The 27,863-nt window shown below is 38.4% G+C and overlaps 1 protein-coding gene across 2 annotated transcripts in view; it reads left to right on the top strand.

Moving 5' to 3' along the window:
* The window catches only part of RNF180 (ring finger protein 180), a 213,657-nt gene that overhangs the window by 167,053 nt on the left and 18,741 nt on the right, over nt 1-27,863 (top strand). For both annotated transcript variants that reach the window (XM_063623242.1, XM_055252596.2), the window contains exon 7: nt 987-1,112. In XM_063623242.1, the coding sequence (XP_063479312.1) occupies nt 987-1,112 (126 nt within the window). The remainder of the gene's footprint in view (nt 1-986; nt 1,113-27,863) is intronic.

The following is a 27,863-nucleotide window of genomic DNA, read 5'->3' as shown; positions in this document are numbered from 1 at the left end:
TTCTCCTTTTTTGTCTACCTGTTTATTTCTTTTAGACCACCAGTCCTCAACCTTTTTGGCATCAGGGACTGGTTTTGTGGAAGACAGTTTTTCCAAGGACTTAAGTGGGGGATAGTTTCAGGATGAAACTTTCCCACCTCAGATTATTGTGCATTAGTTAGATTTTTTTCTTTTTTTCCCGAGACGGAGTCTCACTTCTTCGCCCAGGCTGGAGTGCAATGGTGCCATCTCAGCTCACTGCAACCTCCACTTCCCAGGTTCAAGCAATTCTCCTGCCTCAGCCTCCCAAGTAGCTGGGACTGCAGGTGCCTGCCACCACGCCCAGCTAATTTTTATATTTTTGGTAGAGACGGGGTTCCACCATGTTGGCCAGGCTGGTCTTGAACTCCTGACCTCAAGTGATCCACCTGCCTCAACATCCCAAAGTGCTGGGATTACAGGCGCATTAGTTAGATTCTTACAGGGAGTGTGCAACCTGTATTCCTTGCATGCGCAGTTCACAATAGGGTTCACTTCCTATGAGAATCTAATGCTGCCACTGATCTGACAGGAGGCAGACCTCAGGTAGCAATGCTTACTTGCCCGTGGCTCACCTCCTGCTGTGTGACCCAGTTCCTAACAGGCCATGTACTGCTACCCATTTGTGACCCAGGGGTTGGGGACCACTGTTTTAGACTACAGTTGTTTTAAGGTGACGGACGATGTCTTATTTATCATTATATACTCTCTACTACTTGACATAGGAGCTACTCAGTAGATTTATGTTCTGTGTGTAGGCATGTCAAAGTTGCACCAAATGTGAACTTGGGGAAGTTGTATTTGCTTCAGTAAAGAAAAAAAATGTTGAATCTACTTTTGTCTTCACTGACTTAAAGAGGTCTGAATTGTCTCAAATAGTATCAAAATACTACAGTATTCACTTGTCACTTTCTTGCCATTTTACTCAAATTAATTTCAAAATCCTATTTTCTTTTGCTTTATTCTAGAATTGAACAATGCCACAAAAACATTCTTTACTAAAGAATATTTGAAAATAAAACAAAGCTTTCAGAAATCCAACTCTGCAAAATGGCCCCTACCAAGCTGCAGAAAAGCATTTCATCTTTTTGGAGGTAAGGAAATCTAATGCCAAAAAAAAGTCTGGTAATTTTGTCTAAGGTCTCTTCTTAAAAGTAACTTCCTGAGGCCGGGCGCGGTGGCTCACGCTTGTAATCCCAGCACTTTGGGAGGCCGAGGCGGGCGGATCACGAGGTCAGGAGATCGAGACCATGGTGAAACCCCGTCTCTACTAAAAATACAAAAAATTAGCCAGGCGTGGTGGTTGGGCGCCTGTAGTCCCAGCTACTCGGAGAGGCTGAGGCAGGAGAATGGCGTGAACCCGGGGAGGTGGAGCTTGCAGTGAGCCGAGATCGCGCCACTGCACTCCAGCCTGGGTGACAGAGCAAGACTCCGTCTCAAAAAAAAAAAAAAAAGTAACTTCCTCCTGTCTCAGAAATATTAGGGGAAACATAGTTCTGTATTAATCAATTTTAAATAAGGATTTTGCTAAGTATCTCCTTGCTGAAAACTACAGATTTACAAATGAAGAAAATGAAGACTATACAATAAGAGCAAATCCGAAGACTCATGACTAAATTGACTTTGCCATGCTATCATTGTTTAGTACATAGATAATGAAAATATGTCTCAAAAGTATCAGATTTGACAAAGTCATATTTATGGCAGCGGCAGCCTATCTGGAACAGCTGCTACTATGAAGCCAGCTGCAGTCAGGGAGGCACAGCCAGGGCTGCACACTCCACAGAGCTGGCGGGAGCCAGGAACAGGCGGGAGCCCTGCCCCTTTCCAAGTTAGCGGGGTGGGAGCCCTGCCCACCCAGGCAAAGTTGCAGCCACCCAGCCATGGCTGCGGACCTGGACATCCCTGTACTCTCAGGGACTGGGGAAGCCCCCTTGCCCCTGCAGGCTCAGAAATCTACTCCTGCTGCCTGGCCTCTCCATGCTCCCAGCACCCACTCCAATTTCACAGCAAAGTTGAGGCCAAGCCCAGGCACTGTTGCAACCCAGCCAAGTGTGCACACTCTCAGGGCAGTCCTGACATGCCAGCCCCCTGCAGCCACCCAGCCAAACTTTGGGTGCTGACAAGCATGGGAGGAAGGCTCAGGGGAGCTGAGGGCAGCTCAGCGCAACCTGCATGCACCCCTTGGCAAGAATAGCTTGGGCACTGTGGGCACTGTGGATGGCAGGTTGATGGTGGCAGGAGGCAGACAGGCTCCTGGGCAGAAAGGGAACAGGTCCCTGGTAAAGCCCCACCTTCTTCAAACCTGAAGACTGGGGGCTGGGCTGTCAGTTCTGTGGACCAGAGTGAGAACTTACGGTGCTTTTTCCATGCTTGCCTATGTCCACCCATGAACCAGTCAGCATGCACTTCCACCCCTCTTTAGCCCATAAAAACCCTGGACTCAGCCAGACTCAGGCAGACAGTGGGACAACCTACCTGCCAATACAACTTGTGAGTCTCCTCTCCACTGAGGGCTGTAGAGAGAGCGGGACAACCTGCCTGTGGATAGGAGATACCCACTGCGGGTCTCCTGAGAACTGTTCTGCCACTCAGTGAAGCTCCTCTCCACCTTGCTTACCCTCCAGTTGTCTGCATACCTCATTCCTCCTGAATGTGGGACAAGAACTCGGGACCTGCTGAGTGGCAGGACTAAAAGAACTGTAACACAATAAGGGCTGAAACACACCCCCGCCCCATGCTCGCCACATTGAGGGCGACAAGAAGAGCTGCAGCCCTTTGCGGAGCCCAGTTGTAGAGATCCCTGAGCCAGGGCTGTGACACCCTCCTTGGGGTTCTGCAGTTCCTGGAATCTCCAAGCTTCCAGGAACCACTGCATTTACCTCGTCCTGACTCGGGTGCCCACAGCAGAAGCCACATGAAGTATATCTCATCCAGCCACAGCCTCACACAGAGCCAGCACCTGCTCCCTGCCCCGCCACAGCAGTCAGCATGCCTGGCTGTGCACAGTGGCTGGACCTCACGCTTGCTCAACCACACACCCCTTGCCATTCTGCACCTGGCTTGCATTTGGCAGATGTGGGATCTGAGCCAGTAGTAAGAGCCAAGCACGGCCTGCCAGGCCAAGTGGGTGGAACTAGCCCAGCAGGCACAAGCAATACTCAGGCAGAAGATGCCGTCAGCTACAGAGGTTTCTGGCTGGTGAAGTGACACCCTAGGGATCCTGTGACAATAGTTAACAAAGGCACTAGTACTCTGTATAAAGATTCCTAATAATGCATTCATTAGCAGAAACTAAATTTATTTAGTTTTAATACTTTATAGTTGTCCCACAAGTTTAAAATAGAAAGTAACAGACCCTTGGTGTCAGGGTGTCTTAGAGATGTGCAGTGGTCAAGGAATACCAATTTCTGGCTTTAGGTCTAAGTATCAACATGACTTCAGAGATATTATAGGATCTCTTTTTTGATCTGTAAAATAGGAATAATTATGTCTTCCCCACCTAACTAATAGAGTAATAAAGATTAAATGGGCTAATGTGAAAGTACATTGTAAATTATAACTTATTGGACTATAAAAATATAAGGAATGAAGGTAGTGCAATATCTAATACCTTTTTCTGCTTTGGGAATTTGTTACCGTATGAACATACAATATGGACATAAAATATGATTTCATCTTTTATGAAACCATAGTTTATCAGATCATGAACTACTGTGCAGTTTTCATTATTTAACAATTATGACATTATGGGACCTGATAGAAAAGTCCAGATATGAGGAACTGTGATCTTCAGGGAACGGAAGGAACTTTTGCATAAGACCAACAAAATCAGTACAGCTACTACCTACACCAAAAGGAGGTTGGTCTTCTGCATAAGACCAACAAGCTCAGTACAGCTACTACCTACAACAAAAGGAGATAGAAGCAGAGCCCCTATGATTGTGGCAAAATAAAAATTGGTGCATGAAATTGGTACTCTCAAAGAAAGTAACATAAGAATATAACTTTACACAGTGATTTGAATGAAGAAAATAGTATAAGGACATTATATAAGCACATACTACTTTATAAAGTGGTCGGTAACTGTAAAAATTTAATATCTAGAGATTTGGTATAGATAGGTTTTATTTTTTATTTTTTACTCATTTATTTTATTTTTTTGAGACAAAGTCTGGCTCTATCTCCCAGGCTGGAATATAGTGGCGCAATCTCAGCTCACTACAACCTCTGCCTCCTGGGTTCAAGCAGTTCTCCTGCCTCAGCCTCCCAAGTAGCTGGGATTACAGGTGCGTGCTACCATGCCAAGCTTTTTAGTAGAGAAGGAGTTTCATCATGTTGGTCAGGCTGGTCTTAAATAATGAAAGACCTCAGGTGATCCACCCGCCTTGGCCTCCGAAAGTGCTGGGATTATAGGCATGAGCCACTGTTCCCCGCCATAGATAGGTTTTAAATAGGTCACATTTAGCCCCCAAAATATGAAATCAAATATAAGAAAACGAGTCTTAAAGGATTTCATACCAAAGAAAAGTAACTTGATTATTTTAAGAGTGTTCTTCAAAACAGTCCCTTGTATTCTACCTTCTATGCTAAACCCAAAGTTCTAAAAGAATGGAGTACCTTCTGGATAACTCCACACTTTCCCTTATCTTTTTGTATTCTGAGGTAGTACAGAAGCTATAATTTAAAGCAGTTGCTTCTTTGTAATTTCATCTTACTTGTCTTCCCCATAGGAGTTCCAAATAACTTAATTTTTTAAGGGTGTGTTTATGGAGGAGGTTCAAAGTAGCATTATTACACCACCCAACATAAGAAATATATATATTCTATCAGGAGCTCAGCTGAGCTGAGAAAGAGCTGAGTTATCAGGTGTCTGAAGTAGCCAATTAAAGTATCAAGCCAAAAATGAAGGAGTTAAGCCTTTAATCATTTACTGCAATAGTATAACCAAGAGTCTAAAACCGGAGGAAATGCTGTCTCCTCCTATTCAGTTATCTCATGCAATAGTGCACACTGGTCCAGGGCCACACAGAGCAGGGCAGAAGTAAGGATTCGCTCACTGTTGAGAATGTCCCAAACAAAAGGCTCCAGCAGTTTTTCAGACCCTGAGATCAGGAGGAGTGGCAAAGAGGAAAGCTAGGAATGGGAAAGCAATGGGCACTGAGTCAGAGTGGAGAAAAGCATTTCCCCCTCCAACCTCCATAAGAAAGCCTTTGTAGCAGCACAGAAGGACCTCTGCCCGAGCCCTCAGATAGATATAAGTAGTAACGAAGGGGCTGGGAATATGAATATAAATATGTGAAAGTGTACATGCAGCCAGGGGAGCCTGAGAACTTGACTGCAGCTCCCTTCAGAGATTGTAATGCACTGGTTGTACAACAAATCTGGCTTTTTCTCATGAATCCTGCCAGATAAAGCCTTTGTAATGGTCTGTTGAGGCCTGAAAAAAATCACACATAGGATTTTAATCAGGAACTGTACTCCTCAATTACCAATATTATTGAAGCACCTTCTGTAGTTCTACTTTATTTACCGATTCCCCTGAATTTTGTATTTATCATTTCTTTGTATAAGTAAGTATACGTATGTATACTTAATCATGTTACTTAATTTTGCTTGTCTTTTAACTTTTATAATGGTAGCAATGTATATATTCTGCTTTGCTTTGTCATTCAGTACATTTCTCAAATCCATTTCAGTAAGTGTGGCCATATTCTTTTTACTACTACACTGTAGTCAATTATGTGAAAATGCCCCAACCCAAGTTATCCATTCTCTTGTTGATGAACAATTGAGTGGTACAATTTTTATTACAAACAGTTTTTCTATAAACACTCTTGTGATGTCTCTTGGAGCATAAGAGTTACTCTAGAATAAATGCCAGATAGAAACTGGCTGGGTCATAGGAAAAGCACATCTTTACCCAAAACCGTTTTCCTAAATGGCTGTGATGATTTATCAGCAGCTTTGTCTACCACATTTGGTATTTTCAGTCTTTTAGATTTTACTGATTGGATAGGTATAAAATGATATCTCATTGGGGTTTTAATTTCCATTACTGTGGTTATTGATGGGGGTTGAACATAGCTTTATATGTGTATTGATGATTAAATTTCTTCATCTGTGAAATGCTTTTTTATGATTTTCTGTTGGTTGTATTTTTTTGTTGTTTGAGAGTGTTAAAATATTTTCTAGTGACTTTTCTGTTGGTTATATGAATGGCAGCTATTGTCTCCCAGTTTGTGGGTTCTTTTTACTTTGATATATTTTAATGAATTGTAGTTCTTCAATTTCTTCACCATCTTTGTGGTGTATACTTGCTTAAGAAATTCTTCTCTTTCCCCAAGGTCATAAAGATATTTTCTTATGTATTTTTCAAATAATTTTAAAGATCTTTGAAACTGATTTGTGTTAATTTTTTATTGATTTACTTTCTTTGTTGTAGGTAGAGACCCAGTTTCTTTGGATTTTTTTCCTACCACCATTTGTTGAAAATAATGTATCATTTCCTCACTGATCTACAGTACTAATCTGTCATATTTTAATTTCCACACTTGGGTCTGTTTTGAGGTCTTTGAGTCCATTGGTATAATTTTTATTCCTATAGCAAAACCATACTGTTTCAGTCACTAAAAACTTAATAAGTTTGGATATCCCCCCTTCCAATTTGTTTTGCTGCAAGAATGTCTTGGCCATTTTTTGGCCCTTTGCTCTTCCATATAAATTTTTAAATCATCTGGTCAAGCTGCATGAAAAACTATGTTCTACTTCGGAAATGGGGTCCTATTAAATGTATAAATCAATTTGGGGAGTATTGATACCTTAGAGTAAAAGTTCTTCTATCAATGTGGTTTATCTCTTCATTTGTTTAGATCTCCTTTGATGTCCTATAATAAAGTTTTATAACGTTTTTATAAATATCTTGCACATCTTTTGGCTAGATTTATTCCCATGTACTTGCTATGTTGTCCTCTCCTTTTTTGAAACTTCAGTGCAGAAAAATTGTCCCAGTCACACTTAATTTATGGCATACCATCATCACTGTTCCACATACTCATTTGTTTTCTTTTTATCCCCATATCCTTTTTTCTACTTTACTCTCATCCCATAGCCAACCATTATATTGGGTTTACTTAATGTGTGTCATTTTTTGTTCTTACAGAATGTATATTGTTTCTGCACATATATTTTTAATTTATGAAAATGGTCTGATATATTGCATTGTTTCTCTTTCACCTAGCACTGGCCTTTAGATCCATCCAAGTGGCTATGTGTACCTCTAATCTGTGACTTCTAATTAATGCTCTACTAAGGTGTGCATTTACCGTATTTTATCTATCTATTCAATGTCTAGAATACTTCCAACTCTCTGCCACAATAAAATAACACTCTAATGAATATCCTACTGTGGACTGTGAATATCTATTTGGTATATAGACTCCAAAGCAGAATGTCTGAGTCATAGGATATGAGTATGCTTGACTAAATATTGCCAGCAGTTCTCCCAAATGACTAGCCTAGACACCTATTATCAGTGTGTAAGGCTGGGAAAAATTAGCACTATGGAAAATGTTGACAGGGAATGAGAATTAGAAACCCTCATTTTAATTTACATTCATCTGATAATAGTTTAAGGTCATTTTAAATACTAGCCTTTCAGATGCCTCTTTTGTAATTACTTTGCTTATTTTACTATGAGGGTTTCTGCCCTTACTGGTTTTATAAAATTTCTTTTATATTCTAGATATTAATTTTTTTTTTTTTTTTTAGACAGAGTCTCGCTCTGTCGCCCAGGCTGGAGTGCAGTGGCGCAATCTCGGCTCACTGCAAGCTCCGCCTCCTGGGTTCACGCCATTCTCCTGCCTCAGCCTCCAGAGTAGCTGGGACTACAGGTGCCCACCACCGCACCTGGCTAATTTTTTGTATTTTTAGTAGAGACGGGGTTTCACCATGGTCTCAATCTCCTGACCTCGTGATCCACCTGCCTCGGCCTCCCAAAGTGCTGGGATTACAGGCATGAGCCACTGCGCCTGACCTCTAGATATTGATTTTTTATTTACTTTAGACATTACAAATTTCTTCTGCCATTTTTATCATCTACATATTGTTTGTCCATGGTGTCTTTCATTGTAAGGAATTCTTAACTTTGATATAATTAAATGTTTTTTGCTTTGTGTCTTAAATTTTTATTTAGGTTCTTCCCTATTCCCAGACCACAGAGGTTTTCTTTTTTTTTTTTCCACTTTGATTTTTTTTTTTTTTTTTTTTTTGGAGACAAGGTCTCTGTTACCCAGGCTGGAGTGCAGTGGTATGATCTGCAGCCTCAACCTTCCAGTTCAGGCAATTCTCCCATCTCAGACTCCTGAGTAGCTGGGACTACAGGAGCACACCACCATGCCTGGCTGATTTTGTATTTTTTTGTAGACACAGGGTCTCACTATGTTGCCTAGGCTGGTCTTGAACTCCTAGCTCAAGCAATCCTCCTCCCTCAGCCTCCCAAAATGCTAGGATTACAGGCATGAGCCACCATGCCAAGCCTCGCATAGATTTTTTAAATATTTATTTTGTAGTTTTGCTTTTTTGGTCTGTATCTAGAATCTTCCCCTTATATTTTGTTACAAAAGGTTCAACATCTGTCTTTTTTCATATAATAGCCTACTTTTCTGAATATTATACAATCTTGCTGAGATTTTTGTATGGTTTCCTGTTGTTGTCTAGAAATATATTGATATTGGTATGTTGATATATTTAACAATCTTATGAAATTGTCTTATTAAGTCTAACTATAAGGTTTTTGTGGCTTTCAGTGAAGACAATATTAAATAAGGGCAATTTTATATCTTTCAATTTAATGCATATGCTTTTTTCTCTTTGCACTTGCCAGACTTTCTGAGCTAGGACTTCTATTTGATTTTGAACGGAAAAAGTAATCATAGCATCCCTGATTTTAAAAGGAATGCTTTTGGCCAGGTGCAGTGGCTCACGCCTGTAGTCCCAACACTTTGGGAGGCCGAGGCAGGCGGATCACGAGGTCAGGAGATTGAGACCATCCTAGCTAACACAGTGAAACCCCGTCTCTACTAAAAATACAAAAAAAATTAGCCTGGCGTGGTGGTGGGTGCCTGTAGTCCCAGCTACTCAGGGGGCTGAGGCAGAAGAATGGCATGAATCCAGGAGGCAGAGCTTACAGTGAGTGGAGATCGCGCCACTGCACTCCAGCCTGGGCCACAAGGCGAGACTCCGTCTCAAAAAAAAAAAAAAATGTAATCCTTTTAATATTTACAAATAGGTATAATTGTTGCGCTGTATTCTTGGTAAATACCCTTCATCAGGTTTTAAGAATGTTCTCGGCCGGGCGCGGTGGCTCACATTTGTAATCCCAGCACTTTGGGAGGCCGAGGCGGGCGGATCACGAGGTCAGGAGATCGAGACCATGGTGAAATCCCGTCTCTACTAAGAATACAAAAAATTAGCCGGGCGTGGTGACGGCGGGCGCCTGTAGTCCCAGCTACTCGGAGAGGCTGAGGCAGGAGAATGGCGTGAACCCGGGAGGCGGAGCTTGCAGTGAGCCGAGATTGCGCCACTGCACTGCAGCCTGGGTGACAGAGCGAGACTCCGTCTCATTTAAAAAAAAAAAAAAAAAAAAAAAAAAAAAAAAAAAAGAATGTTCTCACCTATTCCTAATTTCTAATACCTATAGTTTTTCTTGAATGGAGTTTAATTTTGTGAATGTTTTTTTCAGTATTTCTTGAAATGATCATATGGCTTTACTTCCTCAATTTGTTAATGCACTGAATCATATTAATAGATTGTAATTGATGTTCTAATGTTAGGACATTAGAACACTGCTAGATTTGGTTTGCTAATATTTTGTTTCAGAATTTTACTTATTTATGAGTAAAATTGTATTTATTTTTTATACTGTGTTTTGTCAATTTCTTCCTAAGTTTATATATCTTTTTGCTGAGAATTTTTTTTTGTTTCAAATTTGTTGGCCTTTGTTTATAATATTTTAATCTCTCTTGTATATCTAGTTATGCTCTTTGAATTCTGATTATCTACTCATTTTTCTGTGATGTTGCTGAGTATTTGTCAATTTTATTACTCCATTTAAATTACCAAATTTGAGAATTTACTATTGTATCTTTGTTCTTATACATTCATTTCTGTTCTTTATTAAATCCTTTCTGTTACTGTCTTTGGATTTATTTTGTTGTTTTTATACCATATTAAGGTGACTTTCTAAGTCAATTTGCATCCTTTTTACTTTCTTTAAATTATTACTTAAGGCTATAAATTTCCCTTTCATCACTTATAGTATTTTTTAATCTTCATTTCTAATTATTTTTTATAATAAACCACACAATTACATACTGGTTGGATCATCTTGATTAAAAATAACAGTTGTACAAAATCAGGGTTGTACTGGAAAATTAGCATCTGTGATTTCAAGTTATACTACACTATTTCATATAAGATGCCATCTATGCAACATTAATAGCTTCCCTAAGAAATTTACTTCTCAGCTTGGTTTTCATGGTTGGTAAATGGAAGTAAGGTGGAAAGGGGGATCTTATGGGAAAAAAATAGACATTCCTATAAATGCCTTTGGCTCCACAAAATTAGTGGGGTTTTTTTCACACACACACAAAATTGCGAAGACAAACAAACAGTTATAGCTTTTCCAACCAAAGAAGCTTGTATAAAAGCTTGAACTCAGGCATAAAACTAGCTAATACTTGTCCTTTTCACCCTAAGAAGTGTCTTAGATAATTAATAAGTAAGCAGACATGTTTTAATTTTTTTTCTTCTTACAAATACATATTTCATGTATTAATACATAAAATGGGTAATAAGAAAAGGAATGGAAATAATCTAGATAAATGTGAGCTAGCACTTTTTAATCTCTTATCCCATACTAGTTACACTGATGACTGTCAATTGTAATTTCTCCCTGAAACTCACCAACCATTTCCAGGCATTTAATCCTCAGTTTATTTGAACAGTATCCAACTGATATGGTTTCCATCTATGCTATGTTAATTTATTCCCTGAGAAACCATTCAAATATATAATTACATGCGTATGTATACGCACATACATACACAAAGCAATGTAGCAAAGAGGTTTCACTAAAACATTTTTGCAAAAAGTTCTACATTGTTGAATTTCTTTTCTAAACATACTCAAGTCAAAGGAATTTTTAACAAGAATTAAAAATTCCATGTCTTAATTTTACTCACTGTAACAAAAACATGCAGCTGAAATGTAGGTGTCTGATATATATTTATGACAATCCATCCATTTTTCATGAAAGCCTGGAATTATTTTATTTGGTCATTAGTTTGCCTGAAGGTATTAGATTGGTGCTGCAAGTTTAAACATGCTCAGTATAAATCAAAGAACTCCACATGGAAAAGCATGATTATCTCTAATAGAAAACAAAACAGTACATGCTCACACAGCATGAGTGTGAATATAACCCAGAAATCCACCTTCTCAGAAAGTTGGAGGTAAGTCAGAGAAAATTTAAAATATGCTGTAGACCTGGGGCTGCCTTGCAGCCGGAAGGTACATTAACCCTTACATTTCCTCTGAAACTGGAACAATTTTGTTCACAAGATAATTTTTTGAAAAGGCCTGAAAATTCTGAACTCATTATTTTCAGTTTGGCAGAATCAGGTTCTATTTTTGTTACATGGTTTACTTATGAGTTTAGAATTTCAGAAGCCTTTTGCTTCTGTATTAAGTTTATGACCCAAATGATTTATAATGCAAATTGTACATTTTGTTCAACTATCACCACTTCATAACTTATTTTAAAAATTATGAGCAGTGTTTCATTCTCTCCTTTCCTCCCTCCCTCTTCCTTTACCTTCTTCCCTCTCCCTTTGCCTACTCTTTCCCTCTGACTCTTCCTTTTGCACACACACTCACAATTTTTATTCTTTTCATTATTTCACATGTATAGAACTTGCTTGTTAATTCCGTATGAAATTGGATGTTGGTGGGATATGATGCCTTCATTTTAAAACACTTGCATTTATAAAAGTGGACATGTATGCTTGTGCATTAAAAATTCAACCAGTAACCACAAGACTTCTTCTGAAATTAGCACAAGAAATAAATTCTCCTGGTGTGAAAGGGTGGTGGCCATGTATTCCTGACCTTGGCCCGGAGCTCACAATTTTAATAACGTGTCCCAAAATAATGCTTTACCTAACTACCCTGCAGAATAAATGACACCAAGTAAAAGTGTTCAAAGATATAATAAGATGACTGATACTGGATTTTTTTAACCTTTGAGAAGAAAGGGCAGAAAGGAAGTGAAGGAGCTCATCACAGCCCTTAACTCAAACTGGACTGTTGATATCAATAAATGGTGTCAATTAAAAAAAAAGATTTCAGAAATGTTCAAGTGTTCTAAAGTTTGATCACTGTGTGACTACTTTGTTGGGGCCGTGGGCAATATATGTATTCATTGTGAATCATTCTGGGAAACTGTGGTCAGTCTGGTACAGAATATGAAGACTGAGTATGTAGGCCTTAAGTGAGATAATGGAAAACCTACTCCATTTCTGCAAGACCTCATGGTAGGTTTAGGTTTATCCTATTCTACAATCGTGAAGAGTAGAGTACTCTTGGAGGTGATGGTGGATACTCACACCTGGAACACAGAGGTTAGCAAGGAGTACAAAGGTATCCTGAGGATGAATCCATGTCTGTGCAATGGCTGCAGGTTATTCTTGATGTTGTGTCCTACGTTTTATCCCAAATGATCAAAAATGTTATGAAAAGTTATAGCAGATCTGATCTATACAACATTCAAGACACAGTAGCAAAAGGGAGCTCAGGGCTGTCCTCTTCTGCTTCAACACAAAAAGAGTAGAAATCTCATTTGATCAGCAGCAGCAAAGATGGAAATGGCAGATCAGGAGGCCAGATTAGAAGGATGAATGTGACCTGATTCTGAGTACAACGAGAAAACAACCACAGAACCCTGAGAAAGAGCAGGGACAGATATAAGTCAAGTATATTGTTTCTGGCAACAACAGGAGTGGGAATTTCCGCTTCTGAGTAGAATATAGTAAGTGGTGGCAAGCCATCACTCTCAGTGGCAATAACTGGGGGGAAATTATAGGTTACAAAAATCATATTTACAAGTAAATTTGAGATATATGGAATTGAAGACTAGGTGAATTAAAACTCCAGTATGATCAGCGCCCCCTAGGAAAGCTAATATTACCAGCTCTTTGCTTTACTGGGAGTATTTTCTGAGTCTGAAGATTAGTCTAGCCATGGGCAGAGGACTCTGAGGGGGAATAGAAATCAGCAGAAGTTTTGATAACCATAGATACTGACATGTCAGATTGGAAGAGGAGTCCAAACATATAGGCGATTTTCTACATGAGACATTTGCTGAGAGCTTTGGGAGTAAAAAAAGGCTTAAAAAGTTGGCTAAAAAAGACAGAATGAAATCTCTTGTAGTCTCAGAGTTTAGGAATCAAGTTATCCTACAGGGAGGGACCTATAACAGATACATAGTAAGAATCCTCCTTAAGATACATCCCATATTTTAAACCTATATAGGATGGATGGCTAAAAAGCAACATCCACAACCTCTGAAAACCACAGCTTTCAGATCAGAAGAGCTAGGGACCTTACAAACTGTTAAGCAAAAAATGCAGAGAACCATGCTCTAGTAGGGAGTCCAGACCTGAAAAACAACACACTAAACACTAAAAATTTTCTGCAGTCCCATTGTGAACTCCATAGTGCTTTGGAGATAAAGTCCCATTAAGGAAATGAGGCAGCAATAAACACAGCATAGGTCATGTGTCCTTAAGACGTTTGAAATTAGATTGAGTATAATGAAAGTACAACCTAACTTCAAACCCAACCCTGCTTGTTGTTAGATTGAGGGGATGAGTCTCTCACTCAATCTGCCTGACAAAAGAAAGGTCCAGTCCTCTCTGGAGGGAAATATCAACTTCAGTCTCCATGGATCTTTCATACAATAAAAAATTATGATACATGCAAAAGGTTAGGAAAATGTGACCAATAATCAAAAAAGAAAGTACAAAATAGAAACACATCTCCTCTTTGATCTAGATGTTGGAGTTAGCAGACTTTAAAATATCCATTAGGAAAAAAAAATGAAAACAGAGAAAAAGAATAGATAAAAAGGTAAAAAACTGCCAATAGAAAATAGAAGCTATAAAAAAAGAATAAAATAGTCTGGGACTACAAAGTGCAATAGCTAATTAAGAATGCATGATATGGGTTTAACAGCAGACTATGTGGGATATAATCTGTTGAATATGTGTAATTGGAGACCCTGAAGGAACAAGAAGGGAATAGAAAAATATATCTGAAGAGCTAATTGTCAAGAATTTTCCAAAACTGAAGACAGACATCAGTACATATTGATAAATCTCAGCATAGCCTAATTAGGATAAATAGAAAGAAAACCATATCTAGAGACATCACCTAGAGCAGCCAAACTACTGAAACCCAAATATAAAGAAAAAAATCTTAAAAACATCTAGAAAAAAAAGTTACCTTCCAAGAAGCAAGGATGACTGACTTGAACAGAAACACCACAGGACCAAATGGTGGAATAACATCTTTAATATGCTCATGGAACATTAAAGATGCTATTTAATGGCTACTGCTAACCAAGAATTCTTTATCCAGCAAAAATATCTTTAAAAAATGAAGGTGAAATGAAGATATTTCAGGTATCCAGTAGACCTACACTACAAGAAAAAGTAAAGGTAGCTCTTTAGGGCAAAAGAAAAGGATCCTAGCTGGAAGCACAGAACTTCAGCAAGGAAGAACACCAGAAAGGATAATTATATGGGTAAATATAAATAAATGTTATTTGTTTATAACAATAATATATGGTGAGTTTAAACACAGAAAATGAAATATATGACAGTTATTGCAAAAATGGTGAAAGTGGCAAATGGAGTTAAAATGTTGTAAGGTTCTTACATTGTTTGTGATAAAAATACTAATTTAGAGTTTACAGTCACAAATAAAAGTTGCATACTCACTGGAGTAAACTACTCAAGGAAAAATGAATAAATGTATAAAAAGCTAATAAGGACACTACCTCTCTGGACTTCCTCCCAAAAACCCATAATCCCAGTTGACTCATGGGGAATGTATAATGACTCTAATAATAATGTATTAATATTGGCTAACTAGTTGTGGCATGTACTATATTAATATAATATATTAATGGAAATTGAGTGTGAAGTATATAGGAACTCTGTACTATCTTTGTAACTTTTTGGTGAATATAAAATTATTCTAAAATAAAACATTTATCAAAAACAAACAGCTAATAGAGAATGGAATAATATAAAAATATTTGGTTGATCCATAAGAAAGCAATAAAAGAAATACAAAAGAATAAAGATCAGATACAACATAAAAAATGTAAACATTAAAAATTCATACTAAAATAGATTGGCAGATGGGTGAAGAAAAACAAGAACCAATTATATGTTGTTTGTAAGAGACAGCATTTAAATATAAAGGCACAGAAAGGTTGGAAGTATAGAAAATTATATATATCTAAACAGTAATCAAAAGAAAGCAGCTGTGGCTATGTTAATGCAAAAAATTAGACTTTAGGGGATGGAGCCAAGATGGCCGAATAGGAACAGCTCTGGTCTGCAGCTCCCAGCGTGAGTGACGCAGAAGACAGGTGATTTCTGCATTTCCATCTGACGTACCAGGTTCATCTCACTAGGGAATGCCAAACAGTGGGTGCAGGACAGTCTGTGTAGCGCACCATGCGCTAGCCAAAGCAGGGCAAGGCATTGCCTCAATCGGGAAGCGCAAGGGGTCAGGGAGTTCCCTTTCCTACTCAAAGGGGTAACAGATGGCACCTAGAAAATCAGGTCACTCCCACCCTAATACTGCGCTTTTCCAACAGGCTTGGAAAACGGCACACTAGGAAATTGTGTCCCGCACCTGGCTCGGAGGGTCCTATGCCCACGGAGTCTCACTGACTGCTAGCACAGCAGTCTGAGATCAAACTGCAAGGAGGCAGCCAGGCTGGGGGAGGGGCGCCCGCCATTGCCCAGGCTTGCTTAGGTAAACAAAGCAGCCAGGAAGCTCGAACTGGGTGGAGCCCACCACAGCTCAAGGAGGCCTGCCTGCCTGCCTCTGTAGGCTCCACCTCTGGGGGCAGGACACAGACAAAAAGACACCAGGAATCTCTGCAGACTTAAATGTCCCTGTCTGATAGCTTTGAAGAGAGTAGTGGTTCTCCCAGCACACAGCTGGAGATCTGAGAATGGGTAGACTGCCTCCTAAATGGGTCCCTGACCCCCAAGCAGCCTAACTGGGAGGCACCCCCCAGTAGGGACAGACTGACACCTCACTCGGCCAGGTACTTCTCTGAGACAAAACTTCCAGAGGAACGATCAGACAGCTGAATTTGCGGTCTCACGAAAATCCGCTGTTCTGCAGCCACCGCTGCTGACACCCAGCCAAACAGGGTCTGGAGTGGACCTCTAGCAAACTCCAACAGACCTGCAGCTGAGGGTCCTGTCTGGTAGAAGGAAAACTAACAAACAGAAAGGACACCCACACCAAAAACCCATCTGTACATCACCATCATCAAAGACCAAAAGTAGAAAAACCTACAAAGATGGGGAGAAAACACAGCAGAAAAACTGGAAACTCTAAAAAGCAGAGTGCCTCTCCTCCTCCAAAGGAACGCAGTTCCTCACCAGCAACGGAACAAAGCTGGAAGGAGAATGACTTTGACGAGTCAAGAGAAGAAGGCTTCAGATGATCAAACTACTCCGAGCTATGGGAGGAAATTCAAACCAATGGCAATGAAGTTAAAAACTTTGAAAAAAAAATTGATGAATGTTTAACTAAGGTAACCAATGCAGAAAAGGGCATAAAGGAGCTGTTGGAGCTGAAAGCCAAGTTTCGAGAACTACATGAAGATTGCAGAAGCCTCGGTAGCCTATGCAATCAACTGGAAGAAAGGGTATCAGCGATGGAAGATGAAATGAAGGGAGAAGGGAAGTTAAGAGAAAAAAAGAATAAAAAGAAACGAACAAAGCCTCCAAGAAATAGGGGACTATGTGGAAAGACCAAATCTACGTCTGATTGTTGTACCTGAAAGTGATGGGGAGAATGGAACCAAGTTGGAAAACACTCTGCAGGATATTATCCAGGAGAACAACACCAATCTAGAAAGGCAGGCCAACATTCAGATTCAGGAAATACTGAGAACGCCACAAAGACACTCCTCGAGAAGAGCAACTCAAAGACACATAATTGTCAGATTCACCAAAGTTGAAGGAAAAAATGTTAAGGGTGGCCAGAGAGAAAGGTCGGGTTACCCACAAAGGGAAACCCATCAGACTAACAGCTGATCTCTCGGAAGAAACTCTACAAGCCAGAATAGAGTGGGGGCCAATATTCAACATTCTTAAAGAAAAGAATTTTCAACCCAGAATCTCATATCCAGCCAAACTAAGCTTCATAAATGAAGGAAAAATAAAATACTTTACAGATAAGCAAATGCTGAGTGACTTTGTGACCACCAGGCCTGCCCTAAAAGAGCTCCTAAAGGACACACTAAACATGGAAAGGAACAACCGGTACCAGCCACTGCAAAAACATGCCAAATTGTAAAGACCATCGAGGCTAGGAAGAAACTGCATCAACTAACGAGCAAAATAACCAACTAACATCATAATGACAGGATCAAATTCAAACATAACAATATTAACTTTAAATGTAAATGGGCTAAATGCTCCAATTAAAAGACACAGACTGGCAAATTGGATAAGGAGTCAAGATCCATCAGTGTGCTGTATTCAGGAAACCCATCTCACATGCAGAGACACACATAGACTCAAAATAAAGGGATGGAGGAAGATCTACCAAGCAAATGGAAAACAAAAAAAGGCAGGGGTTGCAATCCTAGGCTCTGATAAAATAGACTTTAAACCAACAAAGTTCAAAAGAGACAAAGAAGGCCATTACATAATGGTAAAGGGATCAATTCAACAAGAAGAGCTAACTACCCTAAATATATGTGCACCCAACACAGGAGCACCCAGATTCATAAAGCAAGTCCTCAGTGACCTACAAAGGGACTTAAACTCCCACACAATAATAATGGGAGATTTTAACACCCCACTGTCAGCATTAGACAGATCAATGAGACAGAAAGTTAACAAGGATATCCAGGAATTGAACTCAGCTCTGCACCAAGCGGACCTAATAGACATCTACAGAACTCTCCACCCCAAATCAACAGAATATACATTTTTTTATGCACCACACCAAACCTATTCGAAAATTGACCACATGGTTGGAAGTAAAGCTCTCCTCAGCAAATGTAAAGAAACAGACATTATAACAAACTGTCTCTCAGACCACAGTGCAATCAAACTAGAACTCAGGATTAAGAAACTCACTCAAAACCGCTCAACTACATGGAAACTGAACAACCTGCTCCTGAATGATTACTGGGTACATAACGAAATGAAGGCAGAAATAAAGATGTTCTTTGAAACCAACGAGAACAAAGACACAACATACCAGAATCTCTAGGACACATTCAAAGCAGTGTATAGAGGGAAATTTATAGCACTAAATGCCCACAAGAGAAAGCAGGAAAGATCCAAAATTGACACCCTAACATCACAATTAAAAGAATTAGAAAAGCAAGAGAAAACACATTCAAAAGCTAGCAGAAGGCAAGAAATAACTAAAATCAGAGCAGAACTGAAGGAAATAGAGACACAAAAAACTCTTCAAAAAATCAATGAAGCCAGGAGCTGGTTTTTTGAAAAGATCAACAAAATTGATAGACCACTAGCAAGACTAATAAGAAAAGAGAGAAGAATCAAATAGACGCAATAAAAAATGATAAAGGGGATATCACCACCGATCCCACAGAAATACAATCTACCATCAGAGAATACTACAAACACCTCTACGCAAATAAACTAGAAAATCTAGAAGAAATTGATAAATTCCTCGACAAATACACCCTCCCAAGACCAAACCAGGAAGAAGTGGAATCTCTGAATAGACCAATAAGAGGCTCTGAAATTGTGGCAATAATCAATAGCTTACCAACCAAAAAGAGTCCAGGACCTGATGGATTCACAGCCGAATTCTACCAGAGGTACAAGGAGGAACTGGTACCATTCCTTCTGAAACTATTCCAATTGATAGAAAAAGAGGGAATCCTCCCTAACACATTTTATGAGGCCAGCATCATCCTGATAACAAAGCCTGGCAGAGACACAACCAAAAAAGAGAATTTCAGACCAATATCCTTGATGAACATTCATGCAAAAATCCTCAATAAAATACGGGCAAACCAAATCCAGCAGCACATCAAAAAGCTTATCCACCATGATCAAGTGGGCTTCATCCCTGGGATGCAAGGCTGGTTCAACATATGCAAATCAATAAATGTAATCCAGCATATATACAGAACCAAATACAAAAACCACATGATTATCTCAATAGATGCAGAAAAGGCCTTTGACAAAATTCAACAACCTTCATGCTAAAAACTCTCAATAAATTAGGTATCAATGGGACGTATCTCAAAATAATAAGAGCTGTCTATGACAAACCCACAGTCAATATCATACTGAATGGGCAAAAACTGGAAGCATTTCCTTTGAAAACTGGCACAAGACAGGGATGCCCTCTCTCACCACTCCTATTCAACATAGTGTTGGAAGTTCTGGCCAGGGCAATCAGGCAGGAGAAGGAAATAAAGGGTATTCAGTTAGGAAAAGAGGAAGTCAAATTGTCCATGTTTGCAGATGACATGATTGTATATCTAGAAAACCCCATTGTCTCAGCCCAAGATCTCCTTAAGCTGATAAGCAACTTCAGCAAAGTCTCAGGATACAAAATCAATGTACAAAAATCACAAGCATTCTTGTACACAAATCACAGACAAACAGAGAGCCAAATCATGAGTGAACTCCCATTCACAATTGCTTCAAAGAGAATAAAATACCTAGGAATCCCACTTACAAGGGATGTGAAGGACCTCTTCAAGAACTACAAACCACTGCTCAATGAAATAAAAGAGGATACAAACAAATGGAAGAACATTCCATGCTCATGGGTTGGAAGAATCAATATAGTGAAAATGGCCATACTGCCCAAGGTAATTCATAGATTCAGTGCCATCCCCAACAAGCTACCTACCAATGACTTTCTTCACAGAATTGGAAAAAACTACTTTAAAGTTCATATGGAACCAAAAAAGAGCCCATATCACCAAGTCAATCCTAAGCCAAAAGAACAAAGCTGGAGACATAACACTACCTGACTTCAAACTATGCCACAAGGCTACAGTAACCAAAACAGCATGGTACTGGTACCACAACAGAGACATAGATCAATGGATCAGAACAGTGCCCTCAGAAATAATGCTGCATATCTACAACTATCTGATCTTTGACAAACCTGACAACAACAAGCAATGGGGAAAGGATTCCCTATTTAATAAATGGTGCTGGGAAAACTGGCTAGCCATATGTAGAAAGCTGAAACTGGATCCCTTCCTTACACCTTATACAAAAATTAATTCAAGATGGATTAAAGACTTACATGTTAGACCTAAAACCATAAAAACCCTAGAAGAAAACCTAGGCAATACCATTCAGGACACAGGCATGGGCAAGGACTTCATGTCTAAAACACCAAAAGCAATGGCAACAAAAGCCAACATTGACAAATGGGATCTAATTAAACTAAAGAGCTTCTGCACAGCAAAAGAAACTACCATCAGAGTGAACAGGCAACCTACAAAATGGGAGAACATTTTTGCAACCTACTCATCTGACAAAGGGCTAATATCCAGAATCTACAATGAACTCAAACAAATTTACAAGAAAAAAACAACCCCATCAAAAAGTGGGCAAAGGACATGAACAGACACTTCTCAAAAGATGACATTTATGCAGCCAAAAAACACATGAAAAAATGCTCATCATCACTGGCTATCAGAGAAATGCAAATCAAAACCACAATGAGATACCATCTCACACCAGTTAGAATGGCCATCATTAAAAAGTCAGGAAACAACAGGTGCTGGAGAGGATGTGGAGAAATAGGAACACTTTTACACTGTTGTTGGGACTGTAAACTAGTTCAACCATTGTGGAAGTCAGTGTGGCGATTGATTCCTCAGGGATCTAGAACTAGAAATACCATTTGACCCAGCCATCCCATTACTGGGTATATACCCAAAGGACTATAAATCATGCTGCTATAAAGACACATGCACACGTATGTTTATTGCGGCACTATTCACAATAGCAAAGACTCGGAACCAACCCAAATGTCCAACAACGATAGACTGGATTAAGAAAATGTGGCACATATACACCATGGAATACTATGCAGCCATAAAAACGATGAGTTCATGTCCTTTGTAGGGACATGGATGAAACTGGAAAACATCATTCTCAGTAAACTATCACAAGGACAGAAAACCAAACACTGCATGTTCTCACTCATAGGTGGGAATTGAACACTGAGAACACATGGACACAGGAAGGGGAACATCACACTCCGGGGACTGTTGTGGGGTAGGGGTGCGGGGGAGGGACAGCATTAGGAGATATACCTAATGCTGAATGACGAGTTAATGGGTGCAGCGCACCAACATGGCACATGAATACATATGTAACAAACCTGCACATAGTGCACATGTACCCTAAAACTTAAAGTATAATAATAATAATAATAAAAATTAGACTTTAAGTGAACAGGAATTATTGGAGAAAAAAAGGAACATTTCATGGTAATAAAAGATGCAATTCCATGGGAAAACATAAAACCATAAATCTGTATGCAACTTACAGTTTCAAAATATATAAAACAACAAAAGTTGATAGAATTAAAACAAGAAATAGAAATAAATCTATCACAATTGGAGATTTCAACACATCTAAGAAAGTGTTAGAAAAAAAAGAAGCAAAACACACACAATGATGGTGTACAGGATCCTTCACCTGTGAAGAATAGTGGCTAATCTGAAAGGTTGGGGCTTGTGTTATTAGCAGAGGTCTCTATGTTCAAAGTCAGTGCTTTGGAATGGAATTGCCTATTCTTTTCCCCTTCACTTCTACTTCCTGTACTGTAGCACAGTGGTTGCCTTCCACTTTCTGAACCCGGGAAAAGCCTCTTTTAGCCAATTCACTGTTCTCATTCTCTTCTGCTTGTTACAGGTTAAAAGTAACCTGTCATACATTTCTAAATTCTACTTCATCTATGCAGCTGAGTTGATTGAATAAATGGACTGAGACTTCCAGTCTGTAGGCTTAGTTCTGCGTCTTTATTTATATGGATCCCAAGATGAAGAGTAGAGAAGGGAACAAGAAGCCCCTCCTTCTTCAAGCCAGTTTACCAATAAGCCTTGCATTTGGGGGAATTACTAGTGATTGCCTATATTAATAAAATCAGTGTTTTGTTTCTCATTTGGCTAGTGATCCATTCATCAGAATCTGGATAATGCAATTTGCAAGGTATAACTTAAAAACTTATAGCCCCCTAAAGGGCTTCTAGCCCACCTCATCACAGAGAATTATCCACCTGAGTTTATGTACCTCCAGCACTCTTCTAATTTAGGAAAGCAATGAGAGCTTTGAAATCAGGGATCCCATACTGCCCAACTCCAGGAAGCACCTTTGGTTTAGTTATATATGAAGGGTGCCCTCTGGAGCTCTGCAGTGCACAGCAGAAGTGTCCGTATATGGCACTCTATGTCTTATCCTCTTTCCTGATAAATGGTTTCTATTTAGTTTTGGCTTCTTGATCCTAAGGAATGCCACTCCACTGGGAAAGATAACTATCCATAGGGGTATTTCTTGGTCTCTGGGCATAGCTTTATCAGGAAATACCATAATAACCCCAACACTGATATAAGAGAAAAATAATGGAGAGATATCCAGTAAATAAAATATATTTAAAATGTATTAATTAAAGATGGATTGAAGAGATGCAGTCTATAGTCTAAGCAATTTCTTAGTGAAATTTTTCACAGTGTTCATGTCTAAATGATTTGAAAGCTAGGATTTATCTTTAAAGGCTGGGCCACTTCCAATCAACCACACTCAGCACCTGTCATGACAGATGCAAAAAGGAACACATTATAAACAATTTGCTATTCATGTAAGTTAAGGATTGGATAATTATCTAATATAACTCACATTACTGATCAAAACCCTACTATTATGCCTGATCCATTATTTTGAATACATGTAAATCTTATAAATTTATTTTAGATCCAAAAAAATCCTTAAATTTGGAAGGAATTTTTGTTCTGATTTTTTATGTGTGTGAAGTACAATTATATTGGCGGTTAAAATATTTTTCAAAATGACATAAAATAACAAGCTTCTAGGAAATTACAGTTGCAATCACTGATCCTTTTTTTTAGGGAAAGTAAAATTTGAATTTCTCAGATTAATTTCAAATCAATCAAATGAGCATTTAGTTTGATGATACTAATAAAGAGGTAAAGAACTTCCAGGAGAGATAACCATCAACATTCATAATCTTAATCTAAAATTTCAGGAATTGGGCTTCCCAAAATAGAGCAACTACAAAATAAGACCATTATTATGAAACAGAACTTTTCATCTTATCTTGGAAAATTCCAGGTTCCTCAACTCACATTGGCAGATGGAAAAAAATATTCATGAGGTGAGGGAAGATAAGAGCTAAGGTTTGGTTTGGTTTTTTGAAATGAAAACAATTCCGGCTACTAGTTTCTATTCTTTTTTTCTTCTTCTTTTTTTTTTTTTTTTTTCTGAGAGAGTTTTGCTCTTGTCACCCAGTCTGTAGTGCAGTAGTACAGTCTCGGCTCACTGCAACCTCTGCCTCCCAGGTTCAAGTAATTCTCCTGCCTCAGGCTCCCGAGTAGCTGGGATTACAGGTGCCCACCACCATGCCCAGCTAATTTCTGTATTTCTAGTAGAGATGGGGTTTCATCATGTTAGCCAGGCTGGTCTCAAAGTCCTGACCTCAAGTGATCCATCTGCCTTGGCCTCCCAAAGTGCTGGGATTACAAGCATGAGCCACTGTCCCTGGCCTAGTTTCTGTTCTTTCATATTTATGACCTTGACTAAGTCCCAATGCCCAGGCCATATCCCATACCAATTAATTCAGTATCTGGAGATGGGTCTCAAACATCAGTATTATTTAAAGCTCCCCAGATGATAACTGTGTGCATCCAAAAAGTCAAGGTTACGATTACACTGCTCTAAAAGATGACAGGACTTGGGAACATAAGAATAGAATTGTGGACTCAGAATGGAAAGGTTCCTTGAAACATTATTTTGTTTATTCTCTGACTTGTTTATTTTCTGCATATCTGAACTATAATGAAGAATGAATTAATCAGAAGAAATGCAATGTTATAAATAAAAGAGACGAACAGTGTTTGCCTTATACTGAAATAAAGTTAACTCTGGCATATAATGATACTTTAATAGGGCATGGCTATTGTCCATTTGTTTTGTATAGCATATGCAAGTTTGGTTGGAAACTACAGTGCAAATTTAAGAAATCTAAGTAATTGTACAAACTGGAGTTTAGCCAATATGCTGAGAACAACAGCACCCTGGGGAAATGACCATGGGATTTGTGAGACCACAAAGTGTTTACAGTACTTCAATACTGTATTCAAGGCATTAAATTTATTTGCCTTTTTTTCCATCTATAAAAAATTACATTCAAAAAAATCTGTAAAAAAAGAGGAGTGGTTTAAAATGGATATCAAGGTAGTCCCAGAAGAGGAAGAAAAATTCTAAAAAGTAAGGTTACAACTATCTGGAGAAAAGGGAAGGGGCAGTTCCAACTTCTTTATTTGGGGGGCTTGAGGAGTATGTTAATGATCTGAAGATAGGCTTAAAAGTGTCAGACCTTTTTTGCCAGCTGGTGGAGCTACTACCATGATTTACCATCCCATAACTGTAGCTGCATTTTTCTTTGTTGCAGTGCACATGAAGTAGGACATATCTATTATGACTTAAAACAGATTAATATTAAATGATACATACTCATAAATTTCAGCAGCTATTAGAGCATTCATTAAAATAGGATAATATGAAATGTTCAGAAGTTGAAATCTTTGTCTTTACCCGTATCAGGACTGTGTTACTATTAACAAAAGCAGCTTCAAATGTTATTCACTCAAAAATAAAGTGTTGCAGAAAAACTTCATAACTATGCTGGCAATGAAGTGGTTTTTGTTGGCAAAATCTTACTCTACATACATGTTTTAACTTTGCTAAGATTACATTGTAATAATTCAAGATGTTGTTGAGAAATAATAGATACTACTATTTTGTGAACAAGATCATTATTTTGTTAACAATAAAGGTGCTACTCCATTATAGTATCACTTAAAATATGTATCTTATGCATTTCTGGTGCACTGAAATATTGTATAGGTAGCTGGATATAATGCAAGTTTATATATAAATAATAGATTTTATAACATAAATCTAAAAATATTTCATTTTGTTCTATTAGGTTTTTCTTCAATACTACATATAAATATCCTTTTTTTCTAATAGCAAAGAGAGAAAACAATAATACATGCCACAGGTACTGTGTGTTCTTTCATTACTTTTTTCTGGCCTGAGAAAATGAAAAGCCATAGAATAATTTCTAAAAATATTTCAAAGAGAACTTAGAATTTCAATGACTTGAAAAAACCTTGAGTTCACTGTGAAACTTATTCTTTCAAGTTATTTTATTCTGCATTCCTTAGAGTCCTAAGAATTCACACATAAAGGATAGGTTAATATTCACTTTTAAAAGAGATTATACATACAACTGGTGGCCATGTAAGAGATTTTTCAAGCTGAATCTGATAATACAACTTCCTTTCAAATGAGTACTGATTTTGTTCAAAACACAAGCAGCAGAGCTTTGAAAAGATAAGACATAGTTGAAGCAATAGCGATTTTTTTTAATCCTCAAGAGAAAATCTCTCAACCAGATAAAATTTTTTTTCTAAATTGAATTATCATTAAATTAATGGAGTCTGATGTTTCTGAACAATATTTCCTGTTGGGATGATATTTAAAATATTAAGTACTAGTAACAAAATCTATATGTAAGTCTAAAATTATAAAATAGATTTTTTTATTCTCTAAATGACTATTTTTAAAACTGATTACCAAGTGATATAACTTATTATTCACCATGTCAAGGAATTTTTACTTGTAGATTTAGAAAGTATAGCATTATTTTGATATTAATATTGCTACTTAAATGATACCTTGTCTCAGACATGATCCAACAAGCGAGGTTCATCCAATAAGCTTGAGTTAAGATTTTAACTACCTGTAAGTCATTTTCTCCTTAATTCCTTGTTTTGTTTCAAAAAGATTGCTAAATGAGTAACCTCTAAAGTATTTCCTAAAAGGACACCTGTTGGTCAATTCTAACCCAATACTGCTTGCTATAAAACTAAATCGACACCGCTGAACATTTAGCACACCTAACCAGAAGTAAATCCCCCCATTTATTACATCAAAAAGTCACCTTATATTTCCAAATGTCGGTCACCACCATTCCTTGAGAAAAACTGAGGTTACAAATAGACATAAACATTAATTAGGGTGCTTATTCTTTTAATGCCAAAGAAAAGATTCTGTTGTTGTTAACTTCATTTTTTTTATATTTTATTGATACTTTTGTTTTAATACAGTTTTTTTTTATACTTTAAATTTTAGGGTGTATGTGCACAATGTGCAAGTTTGTTACGTATGTATACATGTGCCATGTTGGTGTGCTGCACCCATTAACTTGTCACTTAGCATTAGGTATATCTCCTCCCCTCTCCCCCAACCCCACAACAGTCCCCGGAGTGTGATGTTCCCCTTCCTGTGTCCATGTGCTCTCATTGTTCAATTCCCACCTATGAGTGAGAACATGCGGTGTTTGGTTTTTCGTCCTTGCGATAGTTTACTGAATGATGATTTCCAGTTTCATCCCTGTCCCTACAAAGGACATGAACTCATCATTTTTATAGCTGCATAGTATTCCATGGTGTATATGTGCCACATTTTCTTAATCCAGTCTATCGTTGTTGGACATTTGGGTTGGTTCCAAGTCTTTGCTATTGTGAATAGTGCCACAATAAACATATGTGTGCATGTGTCTTTATAACAGCATGATTTATAATCCTTTGGGTATATACCCAGTAATGGGATGGCTGGGTCAAATGGTATTTCTAGTTCTAGATCCCTGAGGAATCGCCACAATGGTTGAACTAGTGTACAGTCCCACCAACAGTGTAGAAGTGTTTTTATTTCTCCACATCCTCTCCAGCACCTGTTGTTTCCTAACTTTTTAATGATGGCCATTCTAACTGGTGTGAGATGGTATCTCATTGTGGTTTTGATTTGCATTTCTCTGATGGCCAGTGATGATGAACATTTTTTCATGTTTTTTGGCTGCATAAATGTCTTCATTTGAGAATTGTCTGTTCATGTCCTTCGCCCACTTTTTGATGGGGTTGTTTTTTTCTTGTAAATTTGTTTGAGTTCATTGTAGATTCTGGATATTAGCCCTTTGTCAGATGAGTAGGTTGCGAAAATTTTCTCCCATTTTATAGGTTGCCTGTTCACTCTTATGGTAGTTTCTTTTGCTGTGCAGAAGCTCTTTAGTTTAATTAGATCCCATTTGTTAATTTTGGCATTTGTTGCCATTGCTTTTGGTGTTTTAGACATGAAGTCCTTGCCCATGCCCATGTCCTGAATGGTATTGCCTAGGTTTTCTTCTAGGGTTTTTATGGT

This window comes from Symphalangus syndactylus, chromosome 18 (assembly GCF_028878055.3).
Source record: "Symphalangus syndactylus isolate Jambi chromosome 18, NHGRI_mSymSyn1-v2.1_pri, whole genome shotgun sequence".
In the NCBI taxonomy this organism is placed as follows: Eukaryota; Metazoa; Chordata; class Mammalia; order Primates; family Hylobatidae; genus Symphalangus; species Symphalangus syndactylus.
This window is presented reverse-complemented; position numbering and strand designations above follow the sequence as displayed.